Raw genomic sequence first — 18,296 nt, 5'->3', positions numbered from 1 at the left:
CCTTATATATTTCAATAAGGGTTGCCTCTCATCCTTTTAAACTCCAGTGAGTACAGGCTCAACATACTCAACCATTACTCATTAGACAATCCCTCCATACCTGGTATCAACTGAGTGAACCTTCTCTGGACTGCCTCCAATGCTACTGTATCTTTCCTTAGATAAGGCACCCAAAACTGTTCATAGTACTCCATGTCTGATCTGACTAATGCCTTCTATAATTTGAACAAAACCTCCCTACTTTTTATATTCAATTCCTTTGCAATAAAGGTCAACATTCCATTTGCCTTCCTAATCACACTGAACGCATAATGGCAGATAATACTGAAGGCAAATGGAATGTTGACCTTTATTCGAAAGGGATTTTGGCTTGTTGTAGCAGTTGTTAAAGTGTATAGTGTCCCACACCATGGGCCATTAAAGGTACATTTATGGTGTGGGAAACCAATTGATTGTCAACCTGTCAATCTTTTTAAAGCACTTACTTCTGGAGTTAAGAGCAGGAGAGACCCCATGCCAGTCCATGTGATGTGGAGTATCTTCCCTCAATCTATAGTCTCTTGTCGACCTGTTCCATGACAAACTATCTATGGAAGCCAACGTAAGCACTTGCTTTGTGAGCATCATTACATAAGGGGAAAGTCAGGGTTGAAAATGTTCAGTTGGCTGGACTGCTGGATTATCAGCAGAGTAATGACTGAGGTAACCATGAGAGACTCTCTTTCTCAACCTCTCCCCTTGCTTGGTGGGGTGTGGTGACCCTTAGGTTAAACCATCCCCAGCTCTCTCTCTCTCTCCCCCTCACACACCCATGTAAATCTACAGGGTGAATCATTTCATCCAAGATGTTTCTTTGTTTGCAGATACATTCTGTTTTGTTCAACAAACACACAAAATGTAGTCACAGTCAGTCAATGTGGCATCTTACAACTTCCTGCTTTCAGAATATAACCAGTCTGGTTCCAGGCTAAAACTCTGAGACAGATTCTGAACAAAGCCTCACACCTACAATTCAGGGGCCTCCTTTAGTATTTTCCTATTGCTCTGCCTAATTGTCATGACAGTGTAGCACTGACATTGACCTTGTAAACACCTTACACACTGTCTAACACTCTCGGTCACCTGCAGAGATGTATTATCTGACACTCCACTCACACCAGTTGTATGATCTTTTGATCTCTCTGCCTATAAACTCTGGGTCTGTGTGCGCTGCTGTCTCACTGCACCTGACGAAGGGGCTGAACTCTGAAAACTTGTGATTTCAAATAAACCTGCCAGACTATAGCCTGATGTTGTGTGACTTCTGACTTCATCCACTTCAGTCCAACACCAATACCTCCACATCTTCTCTCTCTCCAATGAGAGAGCCACCCTATGGCCCTGTAGGATCATAACAACTTGACTTATTGACTCTCATCAATTGGTTCAAAGATGGGAAGTGTTACAGCCTCTGCCTGGAGTACTTCAATGTTGGATCACACAGAAGCAAAGACTTCACCGTTGTATTGTAGATGTAGGACTGCATAGAGAGATTGAACACACCAACCTTGCCTGGATGTCTTGATGCTCACTGGCTGGAAGCCACCATTCAGAGCTGCCGAATCTCTGATGTCAGAACTGAAGTCCCGGTGGTTCTTACGGTAGACAAGCATCACCACAACCAACAGAATGGCGAGGCACACGATTACCGCCACCACCACGGCAACATAGAGAGCCACATCGTCTGATCCCGGAGTGGCTGCGCAGGAAGGAGAAAAGAGGCTGTTGGAATTTGTAGGCCGTCTCATTCCGGGCAGGCAGTCAGCTCCTTTGGGACATGATCAGGAACGCTGAGACACACACAGTGTTGTATGCTCTTGTTCCTACCCTCCCCCTCCCCAACAACCATCACCACTTCGTGCTGCTCAGGAAACAATTCATTAAATAAAACAAAATAATGGCAGAGCGACACAGAGTTTTTGCTGCAATAAACATTTCATTAAAGCATGCGGTTTCACATTCAAACATACACAACCAGGATCAGCAGCAGGCCATTCGACACTTTGAGCCTGTTACACCATTCAATGGCATCATGGCTGACCATCCAAATCAGTATCTTGTTCCCAGTGTCTCTCTGTGTCCTTTGATCCCTTTAGCCCTAAGTACTGTATCTAATTCCTCCTTGAAAACATTCAATGCATTGGCCTCAACTGCTTTCTTGGGACAGAGAATTCAGCAGTACAGTGGCTCAGTGGTTAGCACTGCTGCCTCACAGCGCCAGGGACCCAGGTTCAATTCCCACCTCAGGTGACTGACTGTGTGGAGTCTGCAAATTTTCCCCGTGTCTGTGTGGATTTGCTCTGGCTTCCTCCCACAGTCCAAAGATGTGCAAGTTAGGTGGAATGGCTGGGCTAAATTACCCATAGCGCTCAGGAATATGTAGGTTAGGTGTATTAGCCATGGGAAATGCAGGGTTTCAGGGACTGGTCTGGGTGTGATGCACTTTGGTGGGTTGGTGTGGATTTGTTGGGCTGAATGGCCTGTTTCCACATTGTTGGGATTCTGTTCTATAATTCCACAGGGACAGCCTAGAATCAGGGGTCACAGTCTAAGGGGTTTGGGGTAGGCCATTTCAGACTGAGATGAGGAGAAATCTGTTAATCCAGAGAAAAGACATTTCTCCTGATATCCTTAGATTGTGACCCCTGATTCTAGACTCCCCTGTCATCATCCTTCCTGGTTTCTATGAGATCCACCCCCAAAGTCCCCACACATGTTCTAAGCTCCACGAATATAGTCATAACTGATCCAGTGTCTCTTCATACATCAGTCCTGCCATCCCAAGAATGAGTCCGGTAATCCTTTGTTCCACTCCCTCCTTAGCTAGAACATCCTGCCTCACATAAGGAGACCATACAATTCCTGCCTGCTCCCAGTAACCCGTCACCCACTCCATTGCTCATTAAGAATCTAACTCTGCCTGAAAAATATTCAAAGATCTGCTTCTACTTACTTGTGATGAAAGGATTCCAGAGACTCACTAACCTCTGTGAGAAAAGAAACCTCCTCACTGCTGTCTTCAACAGGTGACCCCATAGTTATAGCTTCTCCTACAAGAGGAAACATCCTTTCCACATCCACCCGGTCAACTCACCTCAGGATCTTATTTATGTTTCATTCAAGTCACCCCTGACTCTTTTAAACACCAGCAGAAAAGCACCTACTCCAGCTATTAGGTGAGGAAATGATGACCATCATCAATTATGGAGCCAAGTGAATCCTCTCCTGTCTCTTTGTTTACAAAGGGATTCTAGACGCGAGCACTGCAGATTGCCAAATTCAGAGGAATTTCAGAAACAGTCCGTGAGTGAGAGCTGGAATCAGAAATAATTCTTTCCTCTGTTGAGATTTCACTTGTGGAATATTCCCATGGGAAATTCCAAATTGTACCTTTGGAATTCTTTCATATCACAAAAACTTGCATTTTTTGGTTCCCTTACTGTGGCCATAGACCTTTTAGTGATTGACAGGAGAGTGAACTTGGATGAAATGTGTCAACGAGCAACAGGAGGTGACATGAAGGCAGGTGAAGGAAACCCTTTGGTCAAAAAGGTAGGTTTAAGGGATTGCCTTCACCATTAAACTCCTGAAGCCTCTCACCTGTTCGAAGGTCTCACCTGACAGCAAGACTTAGGGGCTGGAGCAATGATCACCAATGGGGGAAACGCACTGTTTAAAATCAAGAATGTGAACCAGGCTAAGATTGGAGGAGCATGGGAGAGTTGTAAAAAAATCTCACACAAAATGAATTATCTTCAATTGTGGGGAACCAGCACCTACAGTGAAAGTTCAGACCATTTAGCAAGAGCAGTCAGTTCACATATAGACTATTTCCTCACTCTGATAAATTGGATCCATTGGTTTCTGTCAATCTTTGAAATATGTTCCCAGCAGATACAGCTTACACTTCTGTTTTACTAAATAGTACCATCACCTTTTAATAAAAAAGCAAAAGCTAACAAAATGTTGTCATATCCACATGAAATTCCTGACTTTCCTGCAGACTGGAAGAAAAAAAATGAGCAGCGAAAATGTAAAATGGGAGAGGAAGAGATAAAAGTGGGAAGGAGAGATGGAAAAGCAGCAAAGCAAGGTGGGTAATTAGGAAGGAAAACAAACTCTTTTCCTTGTTCTCATGGGAATTCTCCAGGGAAAGATTTAAAAACAATGTATAAATCCTCAACATGCCATACCCCACAGATCCTTTCCAGGTCATTAATGAGAGAGTTATGTTGCTAACATTACCTGTGTTCTCAATGTTTGAGCCCTGGGCTTGACTTGAAAACAAGGCAACTTCAAAATCACAATGCAATTTTAGACTCTGTAAACTAGCACTGGAAATATAGTCAAGCTCTTGATGTGAGATCAAACTGAAAAGTTAAATTATCTAACACAAGTGAATGCTAACATCAGGGGCTGCAGACATCAGAGAATGAGTTTTGTTAGCTTTCCTTTTTTAAAAGAAAATTGATCTTGAGGTGAAATCCGTCCATAATGTCTAACCAACATGGAGCTAATGTGACAAATACATTTTGCTTTCTCTTCCAAACGCAAACCTCTTCCATTACTATTTTATAAATCATTCAAGGGAAATGGGCATCGCTGGCTGGACCAACATTTATCACTTATTCCTAACTATCCTTGAGAAAATTAAAAATCACACAACACCAGGTCATAGTCCAACAGGTTTATTTGGAATCACTAGTTTTCGGAGCGCTGCTCCTTCATCAGGTACCTGACGAAAGAGCAGTGCTCCAAACGTTAGTACTTTGAAATAAACCTTGGACTATAACCCGATGTTGTGTGATTTTTAACTTTGTCTACCCCAGTCCAACACTGGCACCTCCTCGTCATATCTTTGAGCAGGTGGTGAACTGCCATCTTGAACCAATTCAGTTCTTGGAGTGTAGATAGATCCACAATGCCTACAGGGAGGGAGTTCCAGGATTTTGACCCAGTGACAGTGAAGGAACAGCGATATATTTCCAAGTCAGGATGGTGAGTGGTTTGGAGGGGACCTTGCATGCAGTGGTGTTCCGATGTACAGGTATCTTGTCCTTCTAGATGGAAGCAGTCATGGGTTTGGAAGGGGGTGTGGATATTTACTACAGTGCATTTAGTAGATGGTACACACTGCTGCCACTGTGCATTTGAGGTATAGATGGAGGAACAAGCAAATGGGCTGCTTTGTCCTGGATGATGTCAAATTTTTTTGTGTGTTAAAACAGAGAACCTGGAGAAACTCAGCAAGTCTGGCAGCATCTACGGAGAGAAAGAAGCACAGTTAATGTGTTTTGAATCCGGTATGAGTCTTCTTCAGAGCTCGGTTTCTCTCTCCACAAATGTTTTCAGACTTGCTGAGCTTCTCCAGTATTTTCTGTATTTGTTTCTGTTCGCTTAAACTGAGATTCATCGATTTGAGTCACAGTTGTGTAATGATGTGGAAAGGTTGCAAACTGCCATGATTTCTGAAGTTTCTTTTGATTCTGACAGAACAACGTTGTTAAGCTCATTCTCCTTGACAATCCACTAGTAGGCCTCAGGCCTCTTAGTGTTTGAAAATACCTGCTGCTTGGCACCCAAAGGAAAAAAGCAGTATTACTTAGAAATGGAAGTCCTGGAGCTGACATTTTCAAGGCAAGATGGACCATTATGAATCGTCCAAAAGTTTTATTGATATTTTTTACTTTTTTTCCATCAAAGGTTCTGCACACTCTACCCCACCCCGCTCAGTCACTCTCTTCAACCCCCAAACAATCACCTGTCACCAAACAGGACAAACTCAAAAAAGCAAAGTAGTTTAAGCAAAAGCTCCAGGCTGCAAATAAAAATCAAACATTAACACAAACTAAAGAACAAAAACAACATCGGAAACAAACTTACAGGAATATCCAAAGTCTGTTCGACCTTTCTGTTCTGTGGAAATTTGATAAAACAAACCTTCAAGAAAATAAGCAAAACAAGAAAAGAAAAACGGATGAAAAAAATTAAAGGTTCATAAACACAAAGTATAAAAAGACAATAGATGAGCCCCTTTGTGGAATCTCTATCAGGAAACACTAAGTGCAGTTGATTGGATTGTGTGTGTTCCATTAAGGCATAATGACTGGGCTGATTGTATTAGTGTGTGGTAACTCGTGTCACACTGGCATCAAACAGTGTGTTCAACTGGGAATCTAGTGGGGGTTTGTTGGGGGCTTGTGGGATTTGTTTCCAATGTCGATGAGCATTAACATACATAACAACTATTTTAGTTCCTGATATAGCCACATGCTCCCTGTCCCTGGGCAACAAGTGGTGTGATGATCCAGACTGATGCTCTCTCATTACACTGGCCAGAATTGTGCCCTTGCGTCACAGGGTTAAAGACCCTCCATTAAGGATCTCTATTAGCCCAGGCCTGTGGGAATGCTCCCCTGTTAAATTTACCATCCTTCTAACCGGGTTAAATCCATAATGATATGTCCAGCAGTTAGTGCTGGGTGAAGGGGAGAAGGATTGGGGGAAATCCTTCCTTAATTCCTTCCAGAAAATATGAAACAAGCTAACATAAAACTTCAGGTTTCTGAATAAAAATATCCGTGAGAAAATGGCCTTCTCTTGGATTACTTGCCCCCTGCTGAGGAAACAAAAGGAAAAGTGAAATCTTTGATGAGGCTTTGAGACTGACCTGCGTGACTCTGACAAGAAGTGCAATGAGGTTCAGGAGGAACTGCTTGGTGGAATTTCTGGGTAGGCGATAAATTGTTAATGAGTACATCACCATGCCTTATACCTTTGTACCAGTCCTCACAATGCAGAATTTTGTAGGTTGTTCAGGGAGAGGCAGTGCTGAGTCAGAGAATGAGAGCTCTGATCATTTCTCAGAGTGTGGGATCAGACAATAAGACTGTGAGACATAGGAGTAAAAGCAGGCCATTCGGTCCATCGAGTCTGCTCTGCCATTCAATGAGATCTGATCTGATAATCCTCAACTCCATTTTGCTGCCTTTTCCTCATAACTTTTGATTTCTCTGTCAATTAAAAATCTGTCCGTCTCAGCCTTGAATATACTTAATGACCCAGGTGGACAGCCCTCTGTGGTAAAGAGTTTCACAGATTCACTACTCCCAATAGAAAAAAAGATTCTTCCTCCTCTCCCTCCTTACTCTTGAGATTATACCCTCTAGTCTTAAACTCTCTCACAAGGGGAAATATCCTCTTCACATCTACCCTGTCAAGAGCTGAAGTGTTCCTAGAATGCTACAGGGAATCTAACTTTGCATTTTTGGCAGACACACCTGATAGGTTTGGCAGAGGCTTCATCGGCAAATGGATTATACAGAGGTTGATGGGGTCTGTGAGTCTGCCCTTGTCCTCTGCAACAGCAATGTAGCTCTTACTGCTCACTTGCTCTATCCCCGTAACCCCGCAATTTTCTTTTCCCTCACGTGTTTGGCTAATACCCTTTTGAAATCCAGGAGTAAATCATTGCCACTTCACTCTGGGGCAGTGCATTCTATTGGCTCCAAAAAGTAGCTTTTTTTCCTCAAACAAAAGCAGAAATTACTGGAGAAACTCAGTGGGTCTGGCAGCCTCTGTGGAGAGGGAAACGGAATTAATGTTTCGGGTCCACTGACCCTTCCTCAGCACTGATCATAGTTGGGAAAAGATGGTATATTGGCTGTTGCCAGGGGTTGGGGGGGGGGAGGGGGTGAGAGATTGGGGGGTTGGGGGTAAAGGAGTGTGTAATAGATGGAGTCGGAGCCTAGAGGGAGAGAAAGACAGGCAGACAAAGAGCTGGCTAATGGTGAGCCAGGGAGGAAGCATTTCAGCATTTCCATTGCAAGTTGAACAGAAGTATTCAAAGTACCCAAGTTCTAATGCTCCTGTCCTATCCTCCAGGACAGAACAACCATGGCTGAGGATTTGTAATCCTCCACACTGCGGATGCCAGAGTAATCCTCACGTATTGGAAACACCAAGTTGTCTCCTGTCTGGAGATTTGTCCCTCACTGGTATCTCTCTCTCTCTGTCTCTCTCTGTGTCTCACATATCCACAGGATGGTCAAGTTAGAGAGCATCATGTGGGTCATACTGATCAGCATTTCAGAAATGAACAATGCCCCCTCACCTGGCAACAGGTAAGATCTGAACCTATCCTGTTTTGGCTGTGCAATGTTTGACATGTCCTTCGGAGATTTATAAATTTTAATTTAGCTTTCAAAGCCAGGCTGAGGTGGGGGGGGGGGGTTTATACAGGATGAAGAACTGCCCTGGTTTCCCGAGTGCCATGGGCATCACTGGAAAGATTGCAGTCCTTGGCTGTACCTGGACATGTACAACCTCCACCACATTCCAGGGAAGTTCTTCAGTAGGAGCAGGAACACTCACCCCCATGTACTTCACCATTGAATTAGATTGGATACTATGAGACCATACCTGGACCAGAAGGTGCAGTCTTGGACTCTTTACTGAAGGAGGAAATTCACAGGAGGTTCACTCAGCCCAATCCTTCAGTTAAGGGGTTAGTCTTATGAGGAAAGGTTGATTAGTGTTGGGCCTGTACTCATTGGAGTGTAGAAGAATGGGAGGTGACCTCATTGTAACATGTAAGAGTCTTGACAGGATAGATGCTGTTTCCTCTTGTCAGCTAGGGGGGGCAGTTTCAGTCAAAAGGGCTCTGCTATTTAAGGCAAAGTTAGAAATCACACCCAACACCAGCTAGCAACCTGACGAAGGAGCAGCGCTCTGAAAGCTAGTGCTTCCAAATAAACCTGTTGGGCTGTGACCTAGTGTTGTGTGATTTTTAACTTTGTACATCCCAGTCCAACACCAGCTCCTCCATATCATGGCTATTTAATACAAGCACAACAAAGGATTTATTTTTCTCTCTTAGAGGGTTGTTCATATTTGAAGTTCCCTCCCTCCACCCCCCCAGAGGCTGGTGGAAGCTGGGTCATTGAATATATTCACAGCTGTGTTAATCAGACTTCTTTTATTGACAAGGGAGTCTAGGGTTATGTGAGGGAACAGGCGTGACAATCGGGTGAAGATCGCTTCAGATTGACAATAGTCTTAGGGAATGATAGAGCAGGCCCTACTCCCTTATTTTCTACGTTGGCTTTTCTGTATCATAATGCTTGTTTCCTTGAAACAGAAGATTGTGGGTTACCGTCCCATTCTGGGGTTGCAATGCAGGCTGACCAGCTCCACCTCCCCTTGCAAAACCAAAGGAGTGCTGTGCTGTCTGTGGAGCTGTTTCTCAGAGAAGGCTTTAACTTGCGTCTCTGCTCACCTCCCAGGTAAAAATAAGTAATTCTGGTGTGGTATTTTTCCCCTTCACTTTTTCGATCATGCAGCATTGCCCTTTGAGAAGGACACTGCTTGTCACTGGCCACCCTGATGTTTCCTTTCTTCCTGGTGGTGGAAATTGAGTAAAGATTTATACACCTGTTGTCTTTCACTGTGTCACACACACACACACACACACACACACAACATGGGTGCTGGAGAAAATATAAGCACGACTGAAGTTGGGTGGCAGTGTCGGGGTAAAGTTTAAAAAGAAAAAAAAATGGAAAAAAGAAAAATAATAAAAATAAAAAGTGAGTGTCAGAGGTTGTGTCACTCTGATAACTGACTCTGAATGAGGCAGTGCATAATTGAGGGCTATTCACGTGTAAACAAAGGGTGACTTGGTGATGGAATACTGCTGTCTTTGGAGTTATGTCATTATCATTTACCTTGGTGCTGTTTATGAGAATTTGCACAAATTAGCTGCTGCATTTCCTGCTTTGTAACTGTGTTTACATTTCAGAAGAATTCCATTGGTTTGAAAGCCCTTTAAGGACATTCAATGTCTCTGTTGGCATTACACAAATGCAAACTTTAATTTTTCCCTTTGTTTAACTCTGTCAGGCTTCACATCTGTGATCAGGAGCAGTCTTCCTGCCGTTGCTGATATCAATGGCTCACAGACTAAGTGGAACACTCCTCCCTCTGAGTGCAGCCTGGATAGCATCAACCCTTGGGGTGACAGTACAGTACCAAGCTGGTCAAGTCTTTACCATTGAATCAGGAAATCAAACAGCACAGAATCAGGAGGCCATTTGACCCATCGTACCAATGTCAGCTTTTTGAAAGAATTATCCACGTGGTTCCCCTCTCCGTCTGCAATAGCCCCCTAAACATTCAAATGTCTCCTTTTCAAGCACTTTGTCCAATTCTCATTTTGAAGCTACTTTTCACTGTTTCTTAGACAGCAAGTCCCTCAGTTCACATCCCCGGGGGAGGGGAAAGAGTAATTCAAAACAAAAAGAAAATACAGCAGATGCTGGAAATCTGAGACAAAAAAATAACTCTGAAGAAGATTCACATTGGACTCGAAATCTTAACTCTGTGTCTCCGTTCAGATGCCACCAGACCTGCTGAGTTTCTCCAGCACTCTCTGTGTTGATTCAAAACAGTCCAGTGACCTAAAGAATTGGGTTTCATGAGGCAGGCAGGGGCCAGCTGTGTGATAGCGAGATGTGATAATGTGTTAATTGCTTTATGGAAAGTGAATACTTTGGCTTGTTCTTGGAATTAAAACAGCCAAGTCCATTTGATACATATTCTGCCCACTCTCCTGCGACGGACTGTAAACTCACATCTTTTATGGTAGCAAGTCTGACCCACAGTACTGACCCTCCAACAGTGCGGCACTCCCTCAGCACTGACCCTTCGACAGTACGGCACTCCCTCAGCACTGACCCTCCGACAGTACGGCACTCCCTCAGCACTGACCATCCAACAGTGCGGCGCTCCCTCAGTACTGACCCTCTGACAGTGTGGTGCTCCCTCAGCACTGACCCACCAACAGTGCAGCACTCCCTCAGCACTGACCCTCCAACAGTACGGCACTCCCTCAGCACTGACCATCCAACAGTGCGGCGCTCCCTCAGTACTGACCCTCTGACAGTGTGACGCTCCCTCAGCACTGACCCACCAACAGTGCAGCACTCCCTCAGCACTGACCCTCCGACAGTGCGGCACTTCCTCAGCACTGACCATCCAACAGTGCGGCGCTCCCTCAGTACTGACCCTCTGACAGTGTGGCGCTCCTTCAGCACTGACCCTCTGACAGTGCGGCGCTCCCTCAGCACTGACCCTCCAACAGTGCGGCACTCCCTCAGTACAGACCCTCCAACAGTGCAGCACTCCCTCAGCACTGACCTTCCAACAGTGCAGCACTGACCCACCAACAGTGCAGTGCTCCCTCAGTACTGACCCTCCAATAGTGCAGCGCTCCCTCAGTACTGACTCTCCTACAGTGCGGAGCTCCATCAGTACTGACCCTCCAATAGTGCGGCACTCCCCTAGTACAGACCCTCCAACAGTGCGGCGCTCCCTCAGTACTGACCCTCCAATAGTGCAGCGCTCTCTCAGTAATGACCCACCAACAGTGTGGCGCTCCCTCAGTACTAACTCTCCGACAGTGCAGCACTCCCTCAGCACTGACCGTCCGACAGTGCGGCACTCCCTCAGCACTGACTCTTTGACACTGCGGCACTTCCTCAGCACTGACTCTTTGACACTGCGGCACTTCCTCAGCACTGACCCTCTGACAATATGGCACTCCCTCAGCACTGACCCTCTGACAGTGTGGCACTCCCTCAGTACTGACCCTCTGACAGTGAGGCACTCCCTCAGTACTGACCCTCTGACAGTGTGGCATTCCCTCAGCACTGACCCTCCAACAGTACGGCACTCCCTCAGTACTGACCCTCCGACAGTGCAGCGCTCCCTCAGCACTGACCCTTCGACACTGCGGCACTCCACCAGCACTCCCTCAGCATTGACCCTTCGACACTGCGGCACTCCACCAGCACTGACAGTGCAGTATACACTCAAAACTGCAGTGCAGAATCAGCCTAGAAGTGAAATTTAAATTTGAAGCAACAGTTAAGCTAAATTGCCCTTTTTCTCCCTGATCATCATGTTTGCCCAGCCTACGATTTTCACAGAGTATTTGAAAATTGCTGGAAAATTGTGAGATAAATAACTTTCACTATGATCACAACTGTGTTGTCTCTGAGCATCAATACCATAGAGTTCCTGAAGGTGGCACTGAAAGTACCTGAAACATCTCCACATTGGACAGCGTTACCCATAGGGACTTTAATGTTTTAGATGGATGCCTTTCAATGTGAGATTTTGATCATTAAAGGTTTTTAATTTGTCTGCAAAGAAGTATCTGACCAAAGATGCCACATTCAAACTGGCACCTCTTTCAAATTCAAATCACATGTCTCCACAAATTCAGGAAAGTTTGTGATTTGTAACTTGCAAACCTGGTGAATGGAGATAAAATAATGTCTCTCCTAAAAAAACAGAAACATCTGACATTTTTCATTTTCCGGCTGCTCTCAGCATCGACCTTCACACTGCATCAACGTTAATGACTAGGGAGCTGGATGAGGAAAGGGAACAAAGGCCTGCGTTTCTATAGCACCTTTTGCAATGTCCCAAAGTGCGTCCGACGGCCAGTGAAATATGTGAGGTCAAAGGTTTTCTTTTTGAAGCACAGCAAAATTGGCCACCAATTTGTGCACAGCAAGATCCCACAAATCACGACGAGATCGACGATCCAATGGCAATGCCAGCTGAAAGATTAATGTTGGTCTGGACATCCCTGATCTACTTTGAGACACACAGGTTGATTCCATCCATGCCCCAAAGTTAAAAATCACCTTCATCAGGTATTGATGGTAGTCGATGAAGGAGCAGCACTTCAAAATCTAGGGCTTCCAAATAAAACTGTTGGACTATAACCTGGTGTTGTGTGATTTTTAATTTTGTCTACCCCAGTCCATCACCGGCTCCTCCATAGCATGGCCATCCATCTGAGAGAGACAAGATAGAGCCTGAACTGAACGTCTCCTCTGAAACCATGCAGTGCAGTCAGTGCTCAATGGCAACATATTCCAAACAGTGTGATCCTGAAACTTTAATTGTGTTCTCCTGCAATTCAGTGTCTGTCATGAATATGTGTGCAGTTTACAACCTGTCAGTTTCATGGCCTCTCGCAGGGTGAGAATCTGGAGGGATTGTGAGCCCTTTCTGCCTGGCTCCTCTTTGGGATATACTCCTTCAACCCAATGTTGCTAAAGGAGAGTGGTACTCCATACAACATGGGACTGGTACAGAAATGGGCAGACAGCTGGCTTGGAGATAATTCTTCATTTGCTGAATCAATTCACACACACACACACACACACACACACACACACACAGACACACAGACACCCTCATAGACACACACACACAGACACCCCCTCACGCCACACACACCATCATAAACACACACACACATCCTCCTTTATACACCCTCACACCAAACACATACCCTCATATCCACAGACCCCCTTCACACACTCATACATATCCGCACATCCCTCATAGAAATACACACAGACACCCTCACACACACAAACACTCATGCACACACACATACACATACACCCTCCTTCACACATCCCCACACCACACACACACCCTTACACACACCTTCCTTCACACCACACACACCCTTATATATCCTCACAGAAATATGCACATTCACACACACACACCCTTACACACACCCTCCTTCACACACTATCATAAACACACACACACCCTCACACACACACACACCCTCACACACACATACACAGACCATTATACACAAACACCCTCCACCACACAACCTCACAGCACACATACACTCCCTCACAGAAATATACACACACACCTTCATACACACACACACACACCCTCATACGCACACACATAATCAGACACACACACCCTCACACCACACATACACCCTCAGACCATTTTACTTACACAGACACACACACCCCTAAGTGATTGGCTGCAAAGAGCTTGGAGATGTCATGAACCATAGAATGGTTAAACCATTCAGTCTGCTGTACTTACACACTGCCCCTCTGACAGAGCAATTCAGCTAGTCCCACACCCCGTCTTTTCTGTGTACCTGTGCCAATAGCTTTTCTTTAGTGAATTATCCAATTCTTTTGCAAAGACCTCAGTTGGTCCTGGCTCCACCCCACCCTCCAGCAGTGTGGCCTAGATTCTCACCATCTGCTGCAGCAAGTTGGTTTTTCTCATATTGCACGTGTTGCCAAAAAATCAGTGCCTTCTGGCATTTAATCCTTCCCCAGTGAGGACAGCATTGCCCCCATCAATCCCATCTCTTCCTGTCACCTTCTCAAGTTCTCTTGACAATGTAAAAGGTGCTATATAAATGCTAGTCATTCCCCTTGTTTAGATTGAGGAGAGGATGGGAATGTGTAAGAAGCTCACAGTATTAGAATAGGGTTTAAGGCGAGAGAGGTGCAGGGCAGAAAGTCAGAGCGTAAAGAGTTAAACGCGTGACTGCGGACCAGGTGGGCACGCCCCTGGCTCCTCACTTACTTTGCATGCACAGACCATCGGTGCAGTTTTTGGAGTCTAACACTGGTCCTGGACAATCCTTGCCGCCGGTTTTAGGGGCAGGGGCGATGCACTCCCTCCTCCGCCAATGCATGCATTCCGTCCCACAGGGTGACCATTTGCTCCATGCCGTCCACCCACCATCAACTACAGTTCGACAAGAGAAAAACATCAGTAAGTATCGTCGGGAAGGAGGACGTGTGTGTGTGTGTGTGTGTGTGTGTGTTTCTTTGTCTGTGTGTGTGTGTGTGTGTGTGTGTGTTTCTTTGTCTGTGTGTGTGTTTCTTTGTCTGTGTGTGTGTGTGTGTGTGTGTGTGTGTTTCTTTATCTGTGTATGTGTGTCTGTGCTTTTGTGCATCTGTGTGTGTCTGTGTCTGTCTGTGCACTTGTGTGTTTGTATGTCTGTCTGCGTTTGTGTGTGCGTCTGTTTGTGTGTGCACACGCTCGCGCGCGTGTGTGTGTGTGTCTGGTGGAGGACCCACATTAACAAACCTAAGCTGCTTCTTCCTTTGGGGATGGTGAATGACCCCATTCTGGTGTTAATGCTGTGTGAATTTCTAAGGACAGGGATGCAGGGGGAAAACGTTGAGTGATTGAACAGACAGTTTCCACAAGGGCTTCACTGACAATAACTCTTTACTTTGATCTTTAAAGTTACATTTAAACTTCTGAATTTGTTACAGTGCCACTTTAAGGGGGGCAATTTAAAATGTTATTTATTGGTTTGCTTAAATTTAGATTTCAAATGAGTGTAGTTCACTCTTAAGGCGTAGTTACATGGTTAACTACTTAATTTGTATATTTGCTTTATTCAAAAGATGATAAAGAATTTTTGAGACAGGCTTGTGGGGACTGGGGATTAGGAATGGAGTTGGGCGGGGTTGAGTGTGGGGGGTATGGGTGGAGAAATGAGTGATGGGGGAAGGCCGGGGAGAATGGGGGCAAGGTGGGGATTGGAGAATGGGTGGGGCAGAATGGTGAATAAGAACAGGGCAAGGTGTGGGGATGAGGCTGGGGTGGGGTGAGGTATTAGGGTGGGTGAGGGATGAGGGATGAGGGTGGGTGAGGGGATGAGGGTGGGATGGGGTGAGACATTAGAATGGGTGAGGGATGAGGGATGAGGGTAGGTGAGGGATGAGGGTGGGGTGAGATGAAGGGGTGAGGGTGGGTGAGGGATGAGGGTGGGTGAGATGAAGGGATGAGGGTGGGTGAGAGTGGGTGAGGGATGAAGGTGAGGTAAGGTGAGGGGATGAGGATGGGTGAGGGATAAGGGTGGGTGAGGGATGAGGGATGAGGGTGGGGTGAGGGATGAGGGATGAGGGATGAGGGTGGGGTGAGGTGAGGGGATGAGGGTGGGTGAGGATATGAAGCTGGGTGAGGGGAGATGGGAGCAGGGCAAGAGGAATGGGAGTAGGCTGGGGACAGTCTGAGGCTAGAACGAATTTATGACTGTTGCCTGTGGTGTTGATATTTTCATAATCAGTCAGCTCCTTGTTCTATACCTCGCCTGATCCCCGTTTAGAATCTGATCCAATCTCACCCATTCCACTCTGGAGTCATAGCATGAAAGATAACTTCCTATATGATCCAATGCCTTTAATATCACAGAAACACAACAGAGGCTACCCATCAACTTGTCAGAACGGTCCCTATGTCATTGTAAAGTAACGGCTATGAGTACTTAGGCTAATTATGAACGTCTCTTTCCCATGGTACCCATGTGAGGGAATTACCCAGATATGAGAAGACAGGGGTTCCCAATTGGTGCTAGCCATCAGATGTGTTCGCTCAGCAGTCTCATTGTCAAATCAAACTGCTCCCAAAGAAATAGGAAGATAAACTTTGAGCAGCACGTCGGCTCAGTGGTTAGCACTGCTGCCTCACAGCACCAGGGACCCGGGATCGATTGCATCCTCATGTGACTGTCCGTGTGGAGTTTGCACATTCACCCTGTGTCTGCGTGGGTTTCCTCCCCCAATCGAAAGCTGCGCTGGTTAGGTGAATTGGCGATGCTAAATTGCCGATAGTGCCTGGCGAAGTGGAGGGGTGGATTGCTCGAAAATGCAGACCAAATGGGCTCTGTCTGCACTGTAGGGATTCGATGATAAATTGCAGAAGCCTGCACCTGTTATGAGCCACCGAGGCATGCAGATTAGCCTGGAATCACTGATCAGCAAAAACTCCTCATGTAGGTACTTGATCTAATTAATGTAAGTAAATGGTTCTCTATTCTCCTGTGACTGTGAGAGTTGCAAAGTGAGGTGCTGGAAAAGCGCAGCAGGCCAGGCAGCATCCGAGGAGCAGGAGAATCAACGTTTCGGGCATGAGCCCTGCTTCAGGAACCCTGGCCTGCTGCGCTTTTCCAGCACCACACTTTTCAACTCTGGTCTCCAGCATCTGCAGTCCTCACATTCTCCTCACTGTGAGAGTTGCCAACAGGGATTGAGTATATGACCCACTGGTCCATCCTCATGGTCCCTGCCTTCTCAAAACCAATTATTACCCAATTGGAGGACTCTTGACTGTTTGTTGACATGTTTTATGCTGGCATACAACAGCAAAATGTAAATCATTTTAAAAAAGTAATAAATGCCCCCATCATTTTTCTCCTGGAGATCGGCCCTTTAACTCCTGGAGACTCCAGGACAACCCTGGAAGTGTTGGCAACCCTGATCACTCTTAGCACATCCTTGGAGGCCATCTTGGAAATTCCTTCAGAGCAAGAGATTGAGAGTTTGCAACACAAAACTGGAACGAGAAACCGTCATTTGTCTCATTAGGTCACATGAGTTTTGACATAAATGGCACAGTTTCCAGAGGCCACCCATTTTTAAAATAGATACAAGAAGTAAATCTAAAGTTGTTGAAATGTCTTTTTCCCTCATTGCAGAACCTCTCACAGACAGTCTATCTTGTGATTTCAAACATGGCGTCCTATTCAGTTATGCTGTGCAGCATTCATTCCATTTTGCACCATCCTGTGAAATCAGAGTACCTTACACCATGTGGGACGTCCATTCACCCCACTGTAACCAGTGCCAGCTATCAGAACGACCTGTACAGTTGTTCACATTCACTTTGCTCCTTTGCACAGCCCAGCAAATGTTAATCATGTATCCAACTCCCTCCAAAAGGACACAATTGGATCTGCTCCATATATTTGGGCAGCAAATTGGAACTCACTACAAACATTTCTCCTCAACTGCCTTCTGACACTTTTGGCCTTTACTTTAAATCTGCTTTGTTTTCTTACTGACCCTTCGGTTTCATCCTTACTCTGCAAAATCCTTCCATAAACTTGAACAGCTCTATTAAATATCTCCTTAACCTGTCCTGCTTTGAGGAGACCGATCAGAAGCCCTCTCGTACAGATAACTGAAATATTATGCTCGAAAGCCATCCATTCATAATTCCTGACATCCTGAAACATTTTCATATTAAAAAAAACTATTATAGGGCAGAAGGATAGAAATTTTTCTTCAGTAAGGTTTTTGCAACACACATAGCTCTCTCAGAGTGATTTGATACTCCAAGGCTCCCAGCAATATTCGATAGCCATACGGAATACAACCTGGGAAGCCCTGAACTCACAGCCCAGGAATTTCCCTGAAAAGCTTCACAGGAACACCATCGAAACTGGAGCTCCCTTGGGTTTACCCTCTGTATCACCCTCCATCCAGAGATGTGCATGGGCTTATATTACACAGATTGATGTCTTACATAAAATAACAACATACACGCACAAAGCAATTGGTCTTAAATAGGTGTCCACAAACTGGAGGTTGGAGCCTCGAGTG

General features: G+C 45.4%; 1 protein-coding gene across 4 annotated transcripts in view; it reads right to left on the bottom strand.

Annotated features, from left to right (window-relative positions):
- LOC140485579 (netrin receptor UNC5C-like) overlaps positions 1-18,296 on the bottom strand; it is a 419,631-nt gene that overhangs the window by 50,526 nt on the left and 350,809 nt on the right. The window contains exons 7-9 of one of the 4 annotated variants that reach the window (XM_072583830.1): positions 14,482-14,646; positions 5,923-5,979; positions 1,547-1,738 (exon numbers count right to left, since the gene is read on the bottom strand). In XM_072583830.1, the coding sequence (XP_072439931.1) occupies positions 1,547-1,738; positions 5,923-5,979; positions 14,482-14,646 (414 nt within the window). The remainder of the gene's footprint in view (positions 1-1,546; positions 1,739-5,922; positions 5,980-14,481; positions 14,647-18,296) is intronic. The other 3 variants (XM_072583831.1, XM_072583832.1, XM_072583833.1) reach the window with 3 other exon arrangements.

Source organism: Chiloscyllium punctatum, chromosome 14 (assembly GCF_047496795.1).
Source record: "Chiloscyllium punctatum isolate Juve2018m chromosome 14, sChiPun1.3, whole genome shotgun sequence".
In the NCBI taxonomy this organism is placed as follows: domain Eukaryota; kingdom Metazoa; phylum Chordata; class Chondrichthyes; order Orectolobiformes; family Hemiscylliidae; genus Chiloscyllium; species Chiloscyllium punctatum.
This window is presented reverse-complemented; position numbering and strand designations above follow the sequence as displayed.